At 43.2% G+C, this 25,080-nt stretch overlaps 1 protein-coding gene across 1 annotated transcript; it reads right to left on the bottom strand.

The window, feature by feature from the left end:
• Positions 1–41: 41 nt before the first annotated feature.
• Positions 42–24,755, bottom strand: eya2 (EYA transcriptional coactivator and phosphatase 2). Its single transcript, XM_051074626.1, is given in 17 exon segments — positions 42–1,269; positions 1,622–1,722; positions 1,837–1,958; positions 2,208–2,322; positions 2,853–3,013; positions 3,762–3,820; positions 5,544–5,633; positions 8,491–8,574; positions 8,705–8,841; positions 9,040–9,223; positions 9,399–9,475; positions 13,381–13,497; positions 14,004–14,034; positions 14,036–14,132; positions 14,550–14,591; positions 14,954–15,014; positions 24,368–24,755. Coding segments are annotated over 14 exon segments (1,431 nt in total). The 5' UTR covers positions 14,108–14,132; positions 14,550–14,591; positions 14,954–15,014; positions 24,368–24,755; the 3' UTR covers positions 42–1,188.
• Positions 24,756–25,080: the final 325 nt, after the last annotated feature.

The following is a 25,080-nucleotide window of genomic DNA, read 5'->3' as shown; positions in this document are numbered from 1 at the left end:
TCTGAAAAACTTTTGATAATTACATGTAATTTACACCAGGATCATTCATCAGTTGTTTATTTATTAGTCAGGTGAACCCTCATGTTTCATTTGCCTCAGGCTTCAGTGAAATGAAATGAAACCCAACTCACTTTTCACCCACAATGCAATTAATTTATCTTTATTAATCTATTTTCACTCTGTCAAAACAAATCGACAATAAAGCATTATATACAAATCATAGCTAAGCTGACAGGCAGTGTAATCGGCACATGCACAACCATACCAGTTTATCTATATTACAAACAGGATATCAGGAAGTTATACAGGGACAGACGGAAGGAGAATGAAAAGATGAAAACATATACAACCCAGAATCTAAAGTAAGGACTGGAGCCTGTGGTACAGCATCTTCAAGACAACTTCTTATCAAAACATTTTTACAGGAGCACATTTCTGGTCTTTGAAGGGATTTAGATTTTTTTTTAAATTCCAGGCTCCCAAACTACACAAACCTCACTGTGTTGTAGAGTTGAACCAATAATAAATATCTCACATTTTAATGGTAAAACTCAGACTATTTTCAATAGCCTCTAACTATAAGGATAATGTTATCCAACATTTATCTATGTGAAATATGAATAAAAACAATTCTAAAATAATAGTGAAGGTCAAATCTATCCCACATAACATCACAACATTGGTCTTTAAAATAGTGTTGGCCAGAAACAAACAGTTAAGTCTCACAACAGATAAAAAAGACACAGCAGAACCAACAGTCTTTTCATCCATGCAGACACGCACTGTGTTCATCAAACAGGATGGAGTTTGCATTCAGTGCAACACTTCTGTGTCTATCTAAGTGGGTCACCATTCACAAAGCTGAGATGAAAAAGAAAAACAAGGGAAAAGTTTTAAAAAAGTATTTGCAGTATTGACCGCAGTTCCCTGGGGTTAGTTATGAAGCTTTGGTCCCTTATTTTACTTTGGTATTTTTTATTTTGGTCTTCTGGCTTCATGTTCATGTGTCACAGATCTGCCACGGCCTCACTTCAAAATCCTCACAGTTCCTCTGTAAACTGTCTGCCTGGCTGCTCACTGACTCTGGATCAGTCTCTAGGGGGCACCTTCACCCTCCAGCTGCACTCAGGTATTCAGGAACATTTCATACTCTGGGTGGGAAGAGCAGAGTGAGACAGCTGGCGCCCTCTAGAGGTAGTCCAGCTCCAGTGCATGGCTCAGAGCCTCCAGATCGGCCCGACAGGACACCCTCCAGAACGGCATGTTCTTCTGAGAAAACAAAAATAAAATGGGGATGAAACACAGGTTTAATGTAAAACATGCAATCCTAAGGCAGACATACTTTAACAAGTTGAAGTGCTTGTACAGATGCGGTGCAGATGTGAAATATGGACTGTGGTTTGGAGGAGGACTGAGTTATGTGACAAAGTACATGTGGATAACATGTTGGCTGATCATGTATTTGCTGAGCTGCCAAATCCAGGAAAAACTCTGACACTTCAATGTAAAGATTAGAAAAGAGGAAGTCAGGCACAGAAGCTGCAGAGTCTTTTACAGTTAACTGATTAGCTGTGGCCCATTTTTCAGCAGTCACAGTCATAAAAACCTGATTGAGTTATACCTTCTTGGCCACGGTCTCTTCTTCAGCTCCATCGCCTATCACCACATACACTGCTCTCCGACCGAATCTCTGAGAGACGCGCTCGAAGCAGCTCTCTTTGCCTGCGAGGAGACGGAGAGTCAGAGGTTTCATGTTACTCTGAGGTGAGAAACTACAGAAGAAGGTGGAAGTTTCTTTGAGGATTATCATTCTCCTCTACCTCAGACTCTCCTCACCTGTCTTGGTGGCACTGTATATGTTCTCTATGGGGAAGGCTGAGCCCAGGCCATACAGTAACACCTTGGACAGGGCTGGGATGAGCTGGGTGGTGGTCACCAACACATTCACACAGTTAGGTCTGGAACAGCACAGGACAGACACAGTTACAGGGTAACTAAGTACATTTACTCAAGCACTGCATTTAAGTCCAGTCACATGTAACAGAATGAATAACACATGCCACAGCATCGACTGAGATTCATTCAGTTCTTAAAGGAAATGGATATGGGCGGCTAAAATCATAATAAGACATCAGACAGTGCAGATACAGCGGCTCATCTTAATTGAGCGGCTGGTTGTAAATCAAGCTGTTGCAGCATGAACTGACCTGGAGTTGATGAGAGCCAGGGCTTTGAGAGCCTGAGTCAGCCACAGGTCAGTCAGGACCTCCATCTCTCTCCTCAGCTGTAACCACTCCTCTCTCTTCGGGCTGCCCAGCAGACCTGCCCGTCGGTGAGAGACACAAGCTGATGGTCAGTAACAGAACAGGGATGATCTGAAGTCTTCTGGCTCTGATGAATAAAAGCTCTTATTTACAGAGATGTTAAAAAGCTGTATTTTGACAGCAGGACTGACTGGATGGATGATTCTCACACAACACCCTGTGGCCAAAACCTCAGACACATGGTTTCCAGCAGAGTTAAAGAAGCCAGATGTAATCAGCAGTGCACACGGGTTCATACTGAACAACAGCTTCTGACTCATCATCCTGGTTGACAAACAAACCTGTCTGCTTCTTTTCAGCTGTCTCACCACATCATGATTCAGTTAATAGGTTATACATCAGTGATTTGGAGAGAGCAGGTGTTTATTGTTACATTCTCTCTGCATTTGATGCTCATCAGCGGTCGGGTCGATGATCAAAGTGAAGCTTTAAAAATACAAACTGCACTTTTCTCAAGAAGAAGGCTTCATCACACCTGAGAACCCCAGTCAAAGACCTGTGGTTCGAGTCTGTACTTCTTGAGCTTACCCCCAACATTATTCTTGTATGTGTTGTAGATCTCCTTGACTCTGCGGTATCGGAAAGCCAGTTTCCTCATCCAGTCCACCCCTCCGTGGACCCCTGACCCCAGGCACAGAGAGCCGGCCCCTGCTGGGCTCTGGAAGCCGTCTGACCCAAAGTTGTAAGTGCTGCAGGATCACAATAGAGGAAACAGCCAGGATGGAGATCATTAGACACACACTGTGTTCTTCCTGAGCATCTCACAGTCGCACTATCACCAGTGTTTCAGAGGTGACAACTGGATATATATCATGGATATATTCTCTGGCTCTAGGAACTGATTCAGGCTTAGGAACAAGAAGGCAGCGCTTATACCATTCATCAGATTTAGAGAGGTGTGCCAGGGCAACCGCAAAAATTTCAGGGACAAGAAATTCTTTAAATTGAATGTAACCATGAATGAAGCTTTGTCAGTGAGAAATCATGAGCACGGGTGGATAAATACATAAAAAAAAACTCTTTGAGAATGAAAAAGGCCAATTTCAGTAAAGTAAATACTTCAGAAAAGTGCTTTGGCACAGTCTGGCTCTTTCTCAAATCTCTCCTAAAAGTATCCCAAAGTGCTTCAACAAGTTTATGCAATAAAACGTCTGGACTGAGGGAGACACAGGGAATGATAAAGAGATATTTTGATGAGAAATGAAAGCACTGGATAATCCTGTGACATATTATATGGCTGCGGACGTTGGGAAAATAAAAGACATGCACATGCTTGCATGCATGAACACACACAGACGCACACACTCCTCATCTCATCTCCTCGGCTCTTTTTCCTCCTGTGCACTGAAAACCCAGAGGGCAAGTCTGGTTCACAAGCCACAGTAGAACTGTCAGAGTCTCAGCAGAGCTTTTACAGTAACACAGGAGAAGCTTTACCTCAGGTCCTGTCCATTGTCGTCTGATGCCACGTCATCAATATGAACCTGGTCACATTCCTGGGAAATGAAAAGAAGAGCGGATATATGAAGAGATCCATTTCAGAGTGGAGCCCTGTACAGGCAGGTCTCTCCTCTCTAGGGGAGCCTCCGGGGGTGACAGGCGCCACCGATACACGACAGTCAAATCTACTGGAACCACGTAGTAAATTAAAGTAAATCTGCATTTTTTATAGTGCATCCAACATACAAATCCTCTGAAGAATGGCCCATTGTCTTTGAAAAGCACAGTGCTGTGCATATTGTTTCTCTCTATTGGACGTTAATGCAACCGACCAAACCACAGGGATTAAAACCACACTGCAGCTTAAACATTCAGCTGCAGCCAAAACACCTTCAGCAAAAAACAGTTAAACAGAAACTGGAAAACAGTTATTTAAATTGGATATGTTGGAGAAAACAAAAACAACGAGCATAAATCAATCATCACAGGTCAGAGAAAATACAACCCAGGAGTAACAGAGAATAACTGTCTCTTTCTTATTTCCTCCAGCTCCAAACCTCTAAATCCCACAACTACTATATTCCACATAATACACATACAGCAATACACACACACACATACGACCATACACACATATGTCCTGGTATAACTCCCTGTTGTCAGGCGGTGACCCAGGACAGACGTGCTCTCCTATCACCTTTCAGGCAGAGACGCTACCTCATCTCCTCTCCACCTCTGCACAGCTCAGCTCCCACTCACAGACAGAGATGCTACCACTGACCAAACAATGCAAATGACCCATTTAGCAGAACACAAACAGGCTCCACTCAGTGGCAACAGAGATTTCATTTAATCACACCGTTTGTAATCTCAATCATTCTTTAATCAGGCAGTCACCAAATAAAATGACGTGATCTTCTGGTGGTGTTACAGCCTGTGATGTAGCTACTGATATCAGACGGACAAGATAATTGTACCTCAAGACTTAACAGCAGTTGTCAGTCAACCATTGCCTACTGCTTTGGAGCTTTTCTGAGCCTCGACAACAAAGGAGGGGATAAAAACCCGGTTTGTAAATGGCTTTGTTGGCTCCTTTCCCTCCTCTTGACTGTTCCTCCTCCCATTTGACTAATTTTCCTCTCGGATACTCAGACACACACCTATAATTACGGCACAAAGTGTACTTGTTCTCTCTCTCTCTGACCCTCTCTAATCTTTTTTTTCTTTGTCAGAACAAGGCCGAGGAATGCAGGAGGAAAAACATATGCACTGTTCACTCACAATCAGGCAGTAAAATCCTTTCATCCTTTTTAGAGGTTGCCACAATACCCCTCTGTGGTGGATTCTTAGGTAGCAGGTTGGCTCTGACTGTGCCAGCACTTAACAACCCCTCCTTTTCTCTCTGTACGGTCACTTCAGGAGGGGAAATTGTTTGGAAAATGCTGCAGTAAGAGTTAACACAGGATAGATGTTGTGTGAGGGGATTTCTACAATGACAGCCACTGTGTTTTATGCCAGGTAAGAAAACAGCACCCAAATGTCAAACTTCTCGCTGGGCTGTAGCAGGAAGGTTTCCTGGTCAGCTGTATGCCAGTTTACACCAGTGGATACGCTCTGACTGCTGCTATTTTCCAAATTACTGGAAAAAGTCTCATGATTATTGAAAAAAAAAAAAAAAGAGAGAGATGAAGTGTGCTGTGAGGAGAATGTGAATACGCTGTGAGATTTTTGGGCTGAATGAAGACATCACTTTAATCTTCAAACTTTGTAAAAACCAACCTCCAGGTCGTTGAAGAAGAGTCTCGAGTCGGCCAGATTGAAGATCATCTCCTCCATCCACAAACCAAGAGACACTGCCTTTGAAGAGTCCTGTTGCACACACACGCACACACACGCACACACACACACACACACACACACACACACAGATCACACTGTTAGGAGCAGAGGTTGCTGTGTACTGGGTATTTGTTATATGGACCTGAATCTGTGTCTAATGTACTGTGTATTAATGCTCAGTGTGTATAAACTGTGGAAACACAGACACAGTTCAGACTCGTATCTCACATTCACTTTTAAATGAGAGAAAACTGCTTTGACCTACTTAATAACAAATGATATAACAACAGCTCTGTCACTCCAGGGGCTGCACCCTCGATAATTAAATAATCAAACCATGAGCTCGGGCTGAGATTGATGGCCTAAGAGCTTTGGTATTTAGAGAATAATCAATCAAATCACATTATTGAACATCATTCCTCTTGTCATTATTCTGGCCTCGTCAGTGCAGCTGCCTTCCCTTCACTTCCTCTGCAAACTCATCAACTGGATTGACATAAACAGGTTTGAGGGAGAGGCGAGTGTGAATATTCATCTGTCAGTCAAACTCTGCTGAGGCTGATCTCTTTAGTATCTCCTGTGTTTTCTCTTTAATCCACTGCACCAGGTTTCTCCTTTGTCTCTCCACACAGACTCATCACAGTCAATTCATTTCATTCACTGCTCACTTTATTTTGAATATAGACTTCACCTTAACTGTAACAGATCACAAGTTTCAAGAGTCTGCTCCCATACAGGGAAATTAATGGAGATCAATGACTTCCTGGGATGGTGGAAAAAACCATCTACAACACAACCCTGGTGATTTATGGTGAATGTCTAAAAACAGGCTGGAACGATTCACTTTATTCTCCCTGTGTCAGTGCAGTGGATTCAACACTTCAGAAATGATTCACGTTTGATTTCAGGAAAAACAGCAGGTATCTCTGAGGTTCTGCTCTTTGTTGGTTTTTCACCTTTTATCATTCTCTCTGTCTATAAACACGTCACACTGACTCATTTCTTTCCTCTCACATGGAAAAAAATACAAAATAAAAAATCAAATGAAAATGCTGGTGTTGCCTTACACCAACTTCACTTTATTTTTTAATAAGCAAATCCTAAATCATCACCCGGATAAACACATAAATCATGATGTCTGTGCAGTCAGGCTGACATACAGTGTGGGCGTGATGTTGTTCAAGACTACAAAAGCAGGTGTGTGTACATGGTGTATTGTTTTGATGCCAGCGTCGGCTCGTCCCTGGCAGAGAGACAGGAGGAGCAGAGCGGTGTCAGCCAAAGGTGAACATTAGATTAGTGCATCTGAAATGAAAAGGAGGAGCTGTCTCCTGGCTCTGAATTTTAGAAATGGGCTTGATGACACAAGTAGGCTAAATGCTGACAATTACAAAATACCCCCCCAAAAGAAAAAGTGCGTAAAAAAGAAAAAGATAATTGAGGACGAAGGGTGGCAGAAGTTCAATAGGAGGAGTAGGATGACAAGGAGAAAATGATGACGGGCAGGATTGTGAAACACTGGCCAGAGAAGGAAGAGATAAAGAGGGAGGGGTTGGAGGCTTAAAGGAGCTTTGTTCTGCTTGTCTAATAATTGAAATAATTATCTGTAATCACCTCCCTCCACAGACGAAGGCTGCTTCTACACAAACAAAAGCCTCTGTTAATCTGAGACAAAAAGCAGGTAGAGAAGGATAAAAAAAACACCCAGAGCATTCAGTTCCCACCTTCCTTCTGACCCAGGGGATGTCAGATATGAACGAGGCAGAGAGCAGGGTGCTGTATGATAGATGAGATAATGGAAGACCTGTTACAGGGGCGGGAATCAGGTCCTCATGTGGATCCCCGTTCACCTCTGGCTCACCAAGCTGCTGAAAACAACTGTCTTTCAACACATCCATTAGTCTTTCCTGCACGCCAGGCCCAGACCTGCCTTCACGTATAGGTCCAAACATTTGTTTATGATAACAGAGTTTAATAGGCTGACCGTACTGGAGTCTGGCTGTTAGAACTAGACACAAAGTGGAGATAATTAATGCCAGAAAAAATGTATTCTGGCTGTCAGAGTGAGAAGAGTTAGCTGCAAATTTAGGAGGGAGAAAAAAAAAGCCCGTAAGCCGTCTTGACGCTCTGGACTGTTAATCTGTTTTTCTGCTGTCACTCATTTGACTCTTTGCTGCATGTCTGAGTTTTGATGTCAGAGCCTGTCCAACTGAGCTTCCCTGGATCCAGCAGCGGGGTGTTTGGGTGGTGGGAGGAATCAGGAATTTCTGGCACATGAGTCACATTTCAACACATCTACTCTCTCCTTCGCTGGCTCATCCTCCCTTTTTCTCCTCACCCCCAACCCCCCACCCTCCGTGGAAGAAAAGAAAGAAAAAGAAACAACGGCATGCATGGCCTGCCGGGGGCTGAACCGATCAGAGACGCTGCTCTCAAACTCCCATCAGCCTTGTGTCAACCCGCAGGGGGACCGTGAGAATTCAAAACACAGAACTCCCGGCCAAAAACAAGAAACGCACCACTGTCCGCCCAACTTCAGCTCCCTGTCTGTTATGTAAAGGTCCTGCTGGCTGTCAATCACGCTGCTGGATGCCGTGGTGGCTAAACAACCCCGGTGCATTATGAAAAGAAACAAGAGGGCAGAAAGGCAAAACAGCCAGCGTGTGAAAATGCTCAGGGATGAGACCCGCAGGTCGTGGACTCGGCTCAGGCAGCCATCACTGAAACAAAGGCTGATTTGACTAAAGCAGGATTACACTGGTTTGTCTTGGTGCTAAACTGTACCTGCGTACCTGCCTACCACATAATTAAGTGCTGTCAGACTGTGATGAGCTACAGCACCGGCTCGTTACAGTAAATGACTGAGGGAGGGGCTGTATCAGCATACCTTGCCAAATCGTGAGGAGAAGGTTCCCGTGAGGAGCGAGTGGAAAATGATGATGGTTTCATCCAGGTCCCAGATAAACACTCGCTGCAGTGAAATAACAGATATGTAATGTTAACCTCATGGAGGTTTGTGTGTGTGTGTCTGAGAGACAGAGAAAGATAAATATTGTAGAGAAATACTGATAATTTTCAACACTGTGTGAGTGTGTGTTTACCTCTATATCAGAGTCCAGAGGTGGAGCAGGGTCACTCACTCTTTTCCTCCCCCTCAACTTCCCATCTGACCCCCTCCGGGCTGCGACCCCCCCCTCTTTACCTGGCGTGGGGGGGCTGGGTGGTGGGTGGTACTCTCCTAAACCACACCCACAGAAAGACTTTAAAAGTTAGGATATCTCAGTTTCTGCTCAACCTGTCCCTACACAAATCACTGGAATGACCTTTGACCCTTTGTAATTCCCTAGAACGTTTAAAGACAGGTAGACGCTGTGAGCAGAAAGACAGAGAAACCAACCCAACACATGGCTGACCATGGCTGGTGCTGACTCCATACCTGTGTGTGACTCTGGGCTGTGATTGGGCAGCATGACCGGGTGTTCTGGGTGCTGATAGGCTAATGGAGCTGTGATGGCAGCAGGGCTGATGTTGCTGCCTGTTAGGTAGGGGCTGTTGTAGTGATGTGAGTTATAATATGGAGAGTATTGACTCTGACTGTAGCTTGAGTACGCTGAAAACTCCTGTTAATACACACACAATAAGATGATGATGAACATTTTCATCCTGAAACTGTGTCTGACATTAGTCAACAATAGAAGTGATGTCAGAGAATGAGAGGAGCTGACTTTCAGTGTTATTTGCTGAGATTTCTGCAGATGTCTTGGCGGTAAAACATGTGGATGTAGACTAACTCACTTGTTGGGTCGGGTTGAAGGGGGTTGAACTGGAGATTGCATGGGTGCCTTGAAAAATTCCAGATGAAATGCCACCTCCTGTGATGTGAAGACAAAGGTCAGACTGTCAGGTAAGAATGAAATATTCAGGATAAAAACCAAACAAGTACAAACTGTAAACTGGTGAGAGATTTGACTTGTGACATCTCACGTCAGTCAACCTCAGATAATAATATAATTTCACCTACATCCGATCTGATGTGTGAAAGTGTGGTGGAAGTAATGAGCTGTAAACTTTGACTCCTTCCTCAGGGACAGCTCAGTGCTGCAGGAGCTGAGATTTATGTTTGACATAACAATACAGGTGGGAAAGTCTGCTTCTTCTGATGCTGCTCTGGGAGTCGTCTCAGTCTAATCAAGCCAAGGCAGGAATGTCTTCCTCCGAGCCATATCCCCCCACAGTGACGCTGCCTCATCCTGCATCTTCCTGTCAGCTCTGTCTATACTGTTTGTTTTTCTGATGAATTCTTTCTCCTGTAATTGTATCACCTTCACCTACGGCACTGGACAACATTTTTAATTTTCATTCCATTCCCTCTGTCCTCTTAAATATCTCTCTCTCTTTTAGCAAACATTAGCAGAGGGGTTGGACATGAGCCAAGAACTGATGAACTTTTGACATCAATTGGGCAAAAGAGTTCACTGTGTGTGGCTTCTCATAAAGAGCATATAACCTCCCAGAGGCTTCTTTGAGAGCAGACAGGAGATGATTTACACCCTCCATTAATCAGTCAAAGAGCACAGGAGCAATGGAGACCTAAGAACATTATTTAACAGACAGCAGGGCTTATTGACTCCTCAGTGCACAGTGGTGCTTTAAGCTAAATGCTAACATCAGCATGCTAACATGTTTACAGTGAAAAGCATGCTAACATCTGCTAATCAGCCAGAAAGACAAAGTCAAGGTGAGGCTGATGGGAATGTCAAGTTTTTCAGGCTTCTGGTCACAAACTACTGTACTACTATGGTCACAATACTCTTCACTAAATGAAAAGCTGAGGGCTCACCAAACTTTGTACAATTCATCCTGCAGGGACCAAACATGTCTGCACCATATTTAATTAAAATCTGTGCAACTTCTATGAGACATTTCATCCAAAACAACTGATGCCAACCTCATGTTGGAACTGCAGGAAAAGTCACAATAGATTCATCCTCTGGGAACCACAAATGTAGATATAACATCTCACAGGATAAGTGGATATTTTAACAGCTGAATGAGCTCGAGGTAAAGTCAGGAGATAATTTAAGTCAAAAGGATTCATCCTCTAGGAACCATGAAAGTCTGTACAAAACCTCATTACAATCACCTGCGGAGATATTTCAGTCTGGACCAAAGTGATGGACCAACAGACAGAGAGACAGACAGACAGACAGACAGGCTGACTGTGGACAGACAGACATTGTCATAACATTATCTCTGTAACGTGGCTCAGGATATTTCAGAGCAGCTTGAGCACACACAGTCTAATGTGTACAGACAGGTAACACATTAATAAAGGGCCTATCATTGACAGGACACACTGTCACATTTGTTTATACAGAGTGTGTGCTCTGCATTTAGATTTGATGTATTCAAACAGAAAACAGGTTAAATAACATCTGTCAATAATGGCTTGGTTTCTAACTGTAGTGTTTATTGAGTGGGTGGAAGGCTTCCAGTTCCAGTTAGGTCTAGTCCTGAAATATTTCTAAAGATTCATTTCCTCGAGTCTACGTCCCATCATTTCATCAGTCCACCACTGCTCTCTCCTGCTCCACATTTCTTCCTCCCCACTCCACAGTGCATGACAAACAGCAGAATAATGACTCAATGGAAGAACCACACTGAAACCTCGCGGACAACACAACAGTCTTCAAAGCGACTGCAGGAAAAATACAGGAGGTCCCTGGAGTAAACACAAAAAGGCTCCCATAGTCCCCCATTTGGTTTCAGTTGTACACACAGCGTACAGTATGTATTTTGATGTCTTTTTTTGTGCGGTGTGTGTGTGTGTGTGTGTATTGTGTACAGTATAATGGATGACATGGAAACATTCTGAAATCCTACAAACATTTGGTTGTTGTGGCAGTTTATTACCGTTTGAAGTTTGCAGTTAATGATTTATGCATAAAAATATTCAAACAAATTTATTTTGTTTGGGAACAGTGTCCTTCAAACTCAAAATACACTCTTTGTTGGTTCAACAGTGGTGCTGTGACGGAGCACAGTCACTGTAAAAGGTTTAATCAGAAGTTTGTTTACATGGATATTTACATTCCCGTGTAATGTCTGACATCTGAATACTGTCTTAAAGAGGGACGAATATGGAAAACTAGAACTGACTCCAGAGTCATCGATCAGGAGTCTGGTGGCTTCAGAGAAGTTAAGGAGGTCAGTCACATCTGAAACTAAAGACAAGACCGCCTCTTATCACATGACCAAAAACTGATGAGATGATAACTGAGTCATTTCTGTGTTAACGTCCATCTGCTAATGAGAGAGGTGAGGTGCACAGAGAGTGAAGAGAGCTGAAACATCAGTCCATTAACTGATCAGTCAGCAGAAAAGAAAAGCTTTTTCTTCTGTTTTCAGGTCCTGAAATATGAGGATCTGATGATTTTCTTTGTCATACATGAGAATGAATATTTCTGGGGTTTGTTTCAACAAAAACAATCGGAATAAATCATGTTTAGCTCATTATTTGATGAGATTTTATTGACCATTATTGATTAATTGGAAAATAGTCTGCAGATTAATTAATAATGTAACAATTGCTCTATTTTGCATTTTGCATATGAAAGCACTTCAAACAGTGCTTCACCAATTTTATTTAATTTTATTTAATTTCTATTCTAACCTTCTCTGGGTCAGGGTTATATACTGTCGGCTGGTAGCACTCGTCTGTCTAATACTTGTCTACCAGACTTTGTAAATTTCCTCATTGTGGGACTAATAAAGGATTATTTCATCTTATCCTTATGGTATATAGGTCAGCAGTACTGAAGGATAGTTAGATAGAACAGTTCATTTTCATTACACTGCTGTAATAAATAAATGAATAAATAAAATAACTGCTCAGATCTGGGAATATGGTAAAATCACAAGTCCAACAATGAGACAGGTTGTAAACAAACCAACAGTTTTGTTTGGACATTAAAGTGAATGTGAGGGAAATACAGAGTCACATCCACACCTCATCTGTTTACTGCTGTGTGTCTTTGTCTCCTCCATACAGTGGAGACAGGGTCATCCCCCATCTGCAACATTAAACCTACTCACCCCTCCATAAAATGCACCTTAACCTCTCCCCTCTCACACACAAGGTCAATTTCATGCTGCTTTCAAAGCCGTAAAGTCGCACTGAGCGAGTCATGCTTTAGGCGCCGGACGACTGAGGAATGTGTACAGCACAGATACACTCTCACACAATCGCAAACACACACCCACACACACAGCCATGCGTGGGCAGAGAGCTGCACACACTCCCGAGCATACCAAGTCTTCATTTGAGCGTTTGTTTTTTGGCAAAGACCCCTTTACCCATCTTTTGTTTTCTCCATTATTCTGTTTTTTTCCTGCCTTCCATCCTCTTTATTTTTCTTCCTCTCTGTCTATCTGTTTTCTTACTCTCTTTTTTTCCTCTAAAAGACACAAGCGCTCACATGCTGTGTTGTTGGTCTGAGTGGAGAAAGGGGGCCTGACCCCGAGAAAAGAGGAGGGGTGGGGAGACTTTTGACGCCAGGAGTCCAGACCGCAGCTAATGGAGAACAGGTGTGGCAGAGAGAGGGAGAGGAGAGGACGATGACGGGAGGAGAGGAGGGGAGAGAGGGAGAGAGGGAAAGAGAGATGGAGAGAGGAGGGGAAAGAGGAGGGAAAGAGTTGAGGATGGCAGCATAAGGAAGGATGCTTTAAGGTCAGGTCAGAGGTAGTGTATAGACCTGTGTCTGGTGTTCAGACTAACCATGTGTGTGTGAGTAGCTGTAGAGGCTTTGACTCGGGGGAGTGCTGCTGAAGTTTGAGTAGCCCAGTAGTCCTGTCTGTCCTGGGGAGTGACTCAGGCCATCCTCTGTTTTAATGTCTACAAAGAAAGCAGAAGATTTGCGTTGCATTCAGGAACCTAACAGTGTTCGAGCCATCCACACCTCTAAATACCCAATATTCAGTTTGATTTACTGATCTGCCCGGAGCATTTAATTAAAGTTCATGACACCACTGAAGACAGCGTCTGATTTTGATTGGTTGTCTGATAAAACAAATCATGTCTTTGCTTGCAACTTAATTAGACAAATCGACTAAATGCAGAGCACACACTGCTCTCTGGTTATCATGTTTATCTGTTACCATGGTTTTTTCTATCTCAGTACACAGGTTCGAGTGTGGAGCTTTGTCTGTTTCTTGAAAATGATTTCCCATTTTTCCTCATTCGCCTTGAACTGGACGCTTGTTTATATGTCCTCTGTGTTCCCTTCACTTCTGTGTTGATGTTATCCTTTGTGCTGTGTTGTTATTGTGTCTGGTTGTTGCCATGACATTACAAACATTTTTTTTGAGGTGATTTTGTAAATCATGCATGTTGGTCCTTACTGTAAGACGGCATGCTGTAGCTCTGTGTGTGGATGAGTGTAAGGTGTGTATGGTCCTGCAGGCTGGAGGGCAGGGCTGTACTGAGTCTGTCCATAGGCAGCCATGACACCTGTCCCTCCTCAGTTGATCCTGAAGAGGGAAGAAACAATGAGGAAACGTTTGGTGATGGTTTCTTCCTCTCTTCATCTGTTACAACAGAGGAACATCCTCAGCTGTCAGACACATGAGAACACATCTCTTTCTTTAACGGACTAAAATAATTACGGCTACAAACAGAACAAAGAGAAATCTGCTGGGCTGCATGAACTGGTAAAATCAGAGTAGACGGTTTGAATTTTTTGCTCCTTCTAGCATGAAACAATGACAAAAAACTCAGTTGGACTCAATTAAAGGAAAAGAAAACCTAAGAGTATCCCTTACAGCTCTCATTCAAACAAACCTGAACATGTTAATGTTTAACATCAGACTGTTCAAAGCTAAATCAGTTGTCACATGATTTAAATCAGCAGTAAAGCTGTTCCAGCTGTGATGTGAATGAAATCTCACCTGCAGCAGATATGAAGAGTTTTAAACAGATAATAAGAAGCCCTGTGGATGAGGCAAGAAAGGAAACAGTTAGAGAGTGAACAGTGAGATCAGCTGGGAAACAAACGAGGGAAAATCTCCACCTCCAACAAATGTGGTAAAATTTCACAATAAGATGCAGTTGTCCATTTGAAAAGTGAACACAGTTTTTTCTAATAAATTTAATTTAAGCTTGAATACCTGAAAATGTCAGCTGCACTTTATTAGAGTGATAAATCATCTTTTTAGGTTCTGAGTCCTTGTGACCAATTTTATCACTATGCAAAGTTTTATTTGAAAGGTATTTAATCTGTTTCTTCACTCCACAGGCAGACTGGGATAACTGCAGTCACTTTTCATCAGCAGCACTTTACTCTTTCACCTGCCTTATCCTCTTTATCCCGTCACACTGCTGTTAGTCAGGTTCCTCTCCAGCCTTCAACTCTCCTGTGGAAACAATAGCAAATGCACATCATGAGGACGCAGGTATGCAGGTAACTGACACATGGCAGCGTGCCTCGGGCCATGTTGCAGCAGGACAATGAGAGCAGACATTTTCTCCATGCACAAAGTTGAGGAGGTGGAGAGGTTTTAGGATAGACTGGGAGGAGGAGCGACAGACAGAGAGAGAACGAGGTAAATGTGGGATTGACGAGCAGAGTGTGGTCATCCTCACAGACTCTGACAGTCAAATGATGAGTTACAGGAACCTGACAGGTAACATTGCTTCTAGAGAAAATGTTATAACACGCTCCACTGCACTCAGTGCTGACTCACTCTGCTCATGTGTGTGTTAAACCAGGAAAAACATCCAAAACTGGGCTGTGGTCCAGTTTCAGAATAATAGTGGTGTGTGTATTTATCATTCTCAGTTCAGCAGAATTTCTCATGTATGTTGGGTGATATGATGCTATCATGAGACAATAGAGCTTTGTAAGACAGAATGAGATGACAGGATGAGACAGGAGAGAATTTCCTCTGTAGCTGGTCTGTATTTCCCTGATTGTACTGAGTCATTCAAACTGTGGCACAGATCGATAGGCACAGCTGCTTCATGGAAATACTGGATTTTTGGAAATATATTGATTTCCTGCACCAGATTAACTAAAAGAAATATGTTACAATCCTGTGTAGAAGATTACACAGACTGTGCCAGAGGATTTAATCTGTAAAATCACCCACCACATTCAGAATGGCCAGAAAGGAGTGAGAGAGAAACTTAGTTCCTATTAAAGCACATTTTAAAGCCACAGCATGCAATGATATTTTAGACAGTTCACTTCAAATGTTGCAGCACCAGTCTGGGAAAAAACCTTTTCTGTTTCAACAAGGAAATGAACCTGACCACCTGTTCATACAGAAACGTTTTTTCAGTTTGGTACAGTGTGCAGTGCACGGAGCGCTGACCTAAATCCCATCCAACATGTTTGGGATGAACTGGAATGCCTTCTCTGACTCAGGCCTTATCACTAAACATCTTACTGACCTCACTAACAGCCTTTTGGCTGAATGGGAGAAACTCCCTGCAGCCAGGTTCCAGGATTTCATGGAAAAACATCCGGATAATTGCTGCCACCTTCTAACATTTTTGCTCTCTACACTTTACACTTTACTTTTTAATTATGTATATTTACGTTATTTGTAAATATAGTTCTTGCTGTTCGCTCTTTTCTTTTACTATAACTGTCCTTTAGCACCAATATACCAAGACAAATTCCTTGCATGTACAAACTTACTTGGCAATAAAGTCTGATTCTGATTCTGAACAGTTCTGCAGTGAGACAGTCACATACAGGTGTGTTGTTCCAAAGGCCAGGGCAGAATCAAGACAGAAAAGCAACAATGTATAAAGTAATCTGTGTGTGGCTCAGCAACAACTGCTCTCCTTTATTATTCATTTCATCTCTGTCTGTCTGTCTGTCTGTCTGTCTCTCTTTACCTCTGGGCCATTCCAATCTGGCGAAGCTGTAGCTAACTGCCCGACCTCCGACCTCGCTGACAACACAACGACAGAGACAGATGACAGTCATGAATTATGGGGGCAGCAGGGTTTTTACAGCCAGAGATGAAGGGGTGGGGGGTGTGGTGGGAGCAGAGTAAGAGACTTCAGTGACAGAAACTGTAACAGTCTGACTGAACAGAAGCTTCACTGTCAGTGGTGTTAGAGGCTGAATGACAGTATCTCATGTATTGTTCTCTTTAACAACAGGGTTTTTGATGTCAGCTCCACTGATGCTCTCCGTGCTTTTTAAACACCTGTGTTACTGTCTGCTAAACAAACACAAATAAAAGAGACTGTAAATCAAACCTTGAAGAGGGAAAAAAACAAGATACAGACTGGACTCATTTCTAATTTCATTTCTTCCAAATTAAACACCAAATGATGTTTTTTTTTTTGTTTTTTTTAGCTCCAACTCAATTTTAAATCTTTCAATCTGAACCATGTGTTGATCTTTTGCTCTCCTGAGAGGTTTTCCACTTCAGAAGTGACCCTTTCACCTGGTTGAAGGCCTCGCAGCCATCAGAGAGCCTGATCTGATCTTTATCACAGACTGTGAAGCTCCACAGAGAAACGCTGGTCTCGCAGCACAGAGGAAAAATAAGGAGAGTGCTGTTGTGCTTTGCATTTCCCAGCACTTCCCAGGGATCAAAAATGAAAGCGACGCCTGTTCAGAGTCCTCTTGACTTCAGCTGCATCCCTGCAACCGTCACTTAACACATACACATGCACACACAAAATCTGTGTGTGATAGCGAAGGCACTTCCTGGTTCAGGGTGAGGCCTGGGAGGAGGGCGCACAAGGCCATGGGAACTGCAGGACACCGGAGGGAAGATGAGCGGAGCTCAGCAGAGATGTGGAGGGCTCAGGGATGAAACTGAAGCTAAAACAAACCCAGCAGGGCCACAGGAGGCCACAGGCCACAAGGCCAGTCCCACCAGCTTCACCTGGGTCCCAGGGTTCTGCTAGACCACTGCTTCTTTCACGGATATCAAATTCGAGCCTTTGTGCTGATGGATTACATCACAGAGTGGTGTATTGTGTTTTAAGTTGAAATTTCAGTTAAAGGAATACACTGAGTGTCTGCACATTTACCTGTTGTTGAGCTAACACTGATCCATGTTTACCAAGCAGCTTCACTATGCTCAAAACAAACCAGTTCATCTGACAATGTCCAACCACATGATGAACAGCCTCAGTCAGTCAGTCCAGGGTGGAAAACCTGCATCCATGGTGTCGGACTTGACCAGGCCAAACCTGCATTAAACATCTGGCAGAAACACCTCCTTCATTTCTGACATCAGACATAACTCCATCACATCCACATGCTGAGTGAGAATTAGCAGCTGACAGAAGAGATCCTGTGGAAGGTCCAGATACGATGAGCTGAGAACTGAAATCATATGTTGTGAAGTAGTGCAGTTAGATTTAGTGTGTGTGTACAAAACCAAAGCGTTGCTGTGGGATCAGTCAGTCGTTACATTTCTTATGAAGGGTGTGTGCTGTTTTCTTCTTCTTATCTTATTTACACTGGTGAGACAATTATTTGAATATTATGTCAGGTGTCTGGTGTGTGTAGTTAGACAGTTGTTTACAGTGTCAATATGTGTGCTGTGTCAGTGTCTGTACGACATGTCAGAGTCTGGTTTCACACCGCTGTCACCCGCCTATGGTTTGACCTTTACTGAAACATTGTGGTTCTCGGTCATCGCTCTGGCAAGGTGACTTGCTGGTCTGTAATTGTGCCATATGGGACCCCACCTGGAGCCCTCAGTGCCTGAGGGGAGACCAGGGCTTGATTCATTGCTGCACACAGCCCCCCCCCACCCTCTCTCAGAACAAGGGCCCAGTATTTAGGTTTGTGTGACACTATCAGGCTTTTTGTGGTTGGAGTCGGTGCCATCTGCCAGCCACTGCCCTTTGAAAGCACAGTTCAACAGGGCAGGCTGTGAGTCAGAGCTACAGCACATAGCAACTGCTATCTCAGTCACATTAGTTTGAGTTCTACAATTCTTTTCGATCTGATTCAGAAGTAAACACAACGGCAACACCTCCCAAGATAAATGAAGTGTAGATGATGTTAGAAACAGGTGAGATCACTGAACACTGTTGTTTCACCTGACAGCCTTAAAATCTCTAACAGCTAATTATAAAACAAAGAACCAGCCCTTTCCTGTAACATCTGTCCTGATAATCCTTCAGTTAACAGTATGGACAAGACACATGCTTAATATGCACAAAACATATTCATATACCAACACACAAATACACACTAAACGCAACACAAGCAGAAAGCACAAGGCTGTTCAGTTATGTCCAGAGACAGGGCTGCAACCAAGGCTTATTTTCATTCTGAATTCTTCTGTCAGTTATTTCATCTGAGAAATGAGAGAGAGAGAGAGAGAGAGAGAGAGATCAGTTTCCTGGGATCTTCACATTTCGAGTCTGATGATCAGAGCAAAGACATTCGCTCCTTTGTCACATAAGAAAAGCAGTAAACCCTCATAACTCCAGAAGCTGGAACCAGATAATGTCTCAAAATGGAACCAGATAATGTCTCAAAAATGACTCATTATACTATTATCATTAATAATATTATAAAACCAATCATAAAAATCTTTAAATGATTCAAGTGTGTTTTCACTGCCAACAGTGACAGTGCAGAGTGTGGACTGTAAAGGGAACGGACCATGTTCCAGCTGAGCTCCTGTTTGTGCTGATGTATTTATATTTTACACACTATAAATAAGTGTTGTTGCCATCACTGAACCAATTAGCAGAGTATTACTGTTTACTCACAGACTGAGACGTCCATCAGCAGAAAACACTAGAAACAAAAACAAAGGCTTCTTTTATTTTTGACGCTGAGAAAACTTTATCTCAACAGTAACCGTTCATGTTTTTGTCGACTCTGCAATGTGAGCCTGACAGTTGCTGACCAAATAAAAATCCTAAACACAGGAGTAAGATGTTCCCATGCTTCAGTCACCGGTTTACTATCAGTGAGGTTTCATACAGCCTGCGTGTAAATGTTCCCAGCGAACACTGACTGAGATACAATGTTTACATCAACAACCAAAAATGAAGAAGCTTGAACGACCAGTTTCAGACTGAGGTCAGTGATGAATGTCTTTATTGGCAGGTTCAGCTCTCACTGGAGTCTCTGCAACTTTTTACTCAAATAACCCAAACACACACACACACACACACCTGGCTAATACTGCAGTTCTTTAATGTAACGACAGGTACAGAGCTCCTTTGATAGAAACAGAAGTCATGCGACGAGAGGCTCCAGTTAATCTCTGGCAGCAGTGAACCTGTTGCTGACTCTGTCTGCACTCTGTAACTTTACCTCCCAGACTTGGTGGCCTTCTCTTTCCACTTGAGTAACTCCTGCAACAAGACTGCTTTAATGCCAGAATCCCCAACCCCCCCTCGAGTAATCAAATCCTCTTTATTCAACAAAACCACTGTCTTTATCTGTGTTTCTCCAGCACACACTTCTTTCTGAATGACCTCTCCAAACTTGCTGCATTCCTTTTCCTCCTTCCTAATCCTTTCTTTGGTTCCTCCCCGCTCGCCTTCACTGCTCATACCCCACCACTCGCTCTCTAATAACATCCCTAATAATTTTCCCCAGCCATATTGCCAAATCCAAGAGGACCACCTACCCCCAGGCCCGAGCTCTTTCTCCCCCAGAACCAGTGCCCCGGGACGGGGTCAGAATGAGGGACAGCTGGCAGACCTCCCAGCAGCCTGGAGGAGTGGCTGTGGGGTTGGAGAACTGGGCTGACCCCAGTCAGATGGTGGTCTGGCTCCCAGGTAAAAAACATCTGGTCCAGTGATGGGAGGGTGGTGGTGCACGCACGCGCACACACACACACCACACACACACACACACACACACACACACATTCAAAACTGATGCACGCCTGACTGCACGAGTGCTCCTGCCTTCTCTAATGAACACACACCCTCAGACTTGCTGCTTTATTAGTCATTAGGACAAAAAGGTTTGCCCTCGATCAGTCTCCTCGGCAGATGACGCCGAGCGGCCGCCCTAGTTGCTAACAGCTGGCCAGACAGAGCTCGCTGGTAGCTGAAGCTCACAGGCGTTACAGACGGACTGAGGTCCAATTACTTCTTTACTGTCAGATTTACTGTGTGTGTGACAGAGAAAAGACAAAATAAGAAAGTTCTTTAATACTTTTTTGGGAGAGATAAGAATCAGGCTATGTGAGATGAGATATTATCAAATATAAGTTGGCATTACAAAAATGGAAAATGGTGGAAAAAAACTACATTTGGGAAAAGGTTCAGTGAAGAAAAATTCTGACACCTAAAAAAACACTCCAAGAGCCACAGCGAATTATTAAATTCTCCTTTCAGTGGAAAGTACCCAAACCGTTATTAAGCACCAAAAAATGAAATATGGTCAGTGCGGGCTACGCTGCGATGTGTGTGGCTTCACCATTCTCAAGATGTGATAAGGAGAGCGGAGATAGCCAGAGAGACAGCTGCTGTCTGCTGACAGCCTCTAGGTTCAACACACACACAGACCTACACACACATCACCACGAGGCCTCCCCCGGTGCTCTCCGGGGCTTAAGGGAATTAAAAAGGGGAGGGAAGGGCGGGAGAGGAGAAGAGGTTTAGAGGGACGAGTGCTAACTTTGAGCCTGAAACTGTTTGAGAGGAAAATGTTTTACTGATATCATCTCCAGAATCTCTTAGTCTCTGATGTGCAGCTTCACACACACACAACACACACACTACCTCTCATATCAATGCATTATTCCACAGTCACACAAACATTTAACTGGAGGAGACACAAAGCAAATATTGACTGAGGAACAGTCATCAGTCACACTGAGGGAAAATGAGGATTAGAGGAGAAGCAGCGAAACTGTTGTTTTATGTTAATTCTTAGTCAGCGACTAATCCTTCACACTGACTGAAAAATCATCCATTGTATTGTCTTTGTTTAGCAGCATCACCTCCTGCTGCCTCTAAACCTTAAAGTAAAGACCTTTTGCAGATAATGATCTGGAAGTGGAGGAGCTGTGGTTTGGTCAGAGTTACTGTTTGAGCCGACAGCTGCACGTCCACAGACAGTCATGAATGCTGCCTCAGAGCAGGTCAGAGGCTGAAACCTTACACTCACCTAAGAAACGGAAAAGTGTGATTTTATTAGCTTTTAGTTGAACTTTTTAACATTTAACTTTGTCACATGATCAGTTCTCAAAGAGACAAAGTGTACGAACACAGAAAAAAGCAGAGGAATTAAAAATAAAGTGGATGGTGATACTTGTTTCCATTAATGAGTGAATAAATAAAGAACAATAAATAGTAAATAAACCAATAAACACAAATAGACAAACACACTCACCAATAAACACATGCAGAAGTTACTTTATGATTATTAGTTTAACAAACTGATTCTTCTCTGATCTTTTCGACAGTTCTGGGATCAAATCTAAAGAATCATTTAATGAATCTGTTTCTCTTTGTTAAATAAGGACAAACTGATGTTTGACTTTGTGTCATTCATAAAGTACAGTGTTGGAGCACTGGCGTGTAAACGTCTTTGAGTTTGGCAGGTTGTGATGACAATGTGTGAATGTAGACAGATTTGTTGTGTACACAGACGACTTCCATCACGTCTGAGAACAAAAAAAGATCAATCTAGTTGAGAAAGATTCAAACTTCACTGCACTAAATACAGACTCATTTCAATACAATAATTCTGAGTAACTGACAGTGTAGCTTTTCTCACTCAGATGAGTTCATTTCAGACTGACAGCATGGATTGAATATATTTTCAGACCCTGCTGTAACCTTCAGACTGTTTGACTCCCAGAGAGAGAGAGACACACAGAAGCTAGGAGACATCAAGAACTGTGCAGCTGTGAAGAAATATAATGAAAGTGCTGCAGATAAAGTCAGGAAGAGCAGAGCTTCCTATGAAAATATTTATCATTCCACAAACGTTTGGCTACAGAGGGTTTTGGAATTAATTTGTGTTTTCTTAAGAGGGGGTGCCTTGCGCTACAGGATGGGGAATTCTCCACAGCCCAGGACTTTTTGAGCTGCTGCTTATTCACAATTTATTAGAGCTAGTAATAAGAACCATGAAGGCTGAGGAGAGGGAGAGAGGCTGACTGAGAGGGCCCGGGGCCGGCCGTGGAGACCGAGTCCAGAAATGGGGCCTAATGTTATTAGGAGACGAACCACAGTGTTAAATCAAACACACCCGAGCACACACCTTCAGTATGTGGTCCGAGCACACCCCCACCCCCTCCATCAGACCCTGGGTATTATTTGTGAGTTAAAATACAGGTATATGCGGAGATTTACAAGCTGTCAGATCAGAGATCATTGACACTGACGAGGAGAAACGTACGCCCAGTTTATTTTCGAGAAGTCAGAGCTGAGTGTGACATTTTGAGAGCTGGTATATGAGAAACACATTTCTCTGTAGTTTAACTTTACCCGCCATGCAACAGATACGACTGAACAAAGCTCAAATCTATGACCAAATATAACCAGAATATTTTATTTCAACACAATGTACATTTGAATTCAGTTTAAAAAGAAATGTGTTGATTGATTTCCCATAAAATATTTCAAAATGAAATTACAATTTTAGAGAAGGTAATTTAATTAAAATCTAACCTGATTCTACGAATTGTAAGAAAATGTGAAGTCAGATTTCTCTGCTTTCTCTTTCTTTACATTTTTAAAGGCCTCATATCTGCTCCTCTGACTGAGACTGCAGCTGATAGAAATGTTAAAGGTGATTTAAACGGCTGGCAAAACACAGTGGGTGAGTTTCTAGTCTGAAGCCATGAAGGGGTCCTTGAAAAATATGAATACCAGCCTTTGAAAAATGCTTAGCGAGGCTCCCCTAATTTAGTTAATGAGGGTCCGTGCATGGCTGCTGAGGGGGTGTCAGTGATTTGGGTGCAATCTTCTGTACTTAGCCGAGCAAAAAGCTGCACGGGTTTCAAGCTGCACCAAGAAAAACAAAGGAGCTCAATCAAAAGACAAGGTGCCTCAACACACTTTTCCTCCCACGTCTTTAAAACGGCTTCACTGAGACACAAATAGCTGATTTACTGATGGAGGACTGGGGGGTTCTGTTCTTATTAATGACTCTCACAATGAAAACGAGTGAATAAGTTGAGCTGAAGTAGGAAATTATGTGACAATATCCTCAGCTGGAAATATGTCTACACTGAACCTACACTGAAAAGGAAAGAGAGAATTCTCTTCTGGAATATGGTGGTGTTTGTAGCAGGCCTTTCACATCAGCATCAGCATTAATAACATTTCTATCTGCCCCTTTCTCTTGTCTTTAACACTCACACATTAGATATAAATTAACAGTTTTAAATACAACTTTATTTTACAGTGACTGTAAAATTAACTGAAGCTGTAAGTTGGAGTCAGTATTTTATCAAATGTCATTTACAGTCTGTTTATTTTATTAGAAACTTATCATGGTCGAAGAAAAAATGAAAACCCAAACAGCAGAGGCGGGAGGCGAATTCAGGCTCATTACTCTGATTTAAATGTGAGCACCGACACAGGGGAAATACACGTAAACAGAAATATTTCGCTCCACAGACTATTGGATTTAATTGAATTTATTTGAATTTGTTTTAATTTAATTTGGTAATTTGAGCAGAATACGCAGCGACGAAACCACGAGGATCAAATTGTTTCAATAGCAGAAAGAGAGAGAGAAGATGAAGCGGTTGCGTGGTGAGAGGAGCAGTGAGGACGGTCTGACACTCACCATTATTCAGACTGAAGAGTGTACAGAGAAAAATCCGATCAGTCAGAGCAGCGGTGTGTCCATGCCCGGGACAGACTCCGAGGATTCCTCACCACTGTCCCGCAAACCAGTGACAGAGTGCGCGGTCCTGTGTGCTCGCAGCTCGTGTGGAGCAGCAGCAGCAGCTTCGGGTCGGGAGAGTCCAGGTGCTGACAGCTGACAGCTCTCTGCGCTCTCTCTCACATCGATCTCTGCTCTTCCTCCGCAGCTTCAGGAGCGTGTTTGCTTTCGAGGCGGTGGGGACGTGATGTTAACTAAACGACCCAAGATCTCTGGTTCCTCCTTCTCCTCCTCTGGGGCAGCGTGCGCGCCGCACACAGCCCGGACGTTTGTCTCTCTGTGTGTGTGTGTGTGTGTGTGTGTGTGCTTGCATGCGTGCGCGCCCCCACACCACCTCCTCTTATCTCGACCACTCCTCTCATTTATTCTTCCTCCTGCAGGAGTGCTCTCTCTGCTCTCTATCTGCGCCTGAAATCTCTGTTTGGTTGAGGGCTCTTCTCCGCGTCTGTTTACACAACGAGCGGCAGATTATTCAGCCTGAAACTCTCTGAAACTCTCTGAAACTCTCTGAAACTCTGTCAGACTCTGTCAGACTCACTCAGACTCTGTCTGAGCTTCACACGAGGATTTGTTAGTTTGCTGTAACTCCAGGCTATTGACAGTTTTATCAATAC

The sequence above is a fragment of the Lates calcarifer genome, linkage group LG12 (genome assembly GCF_001640805.2).
Source record: "Lates calcarifer isolate ASB-BC8 linkage group LG12, TLL_Latcal_v3, whole genome shotgun sequence".
In the NCBI taxonomy this organism is placed as follows: Eukaryota; Metazoa; Chordata; class Actinopteri; family Centropomidae; genus Lates; species Lates calcarifer.
This window is presented reverse-complemented; position numbering and strand designations above follow the sequence as displayed.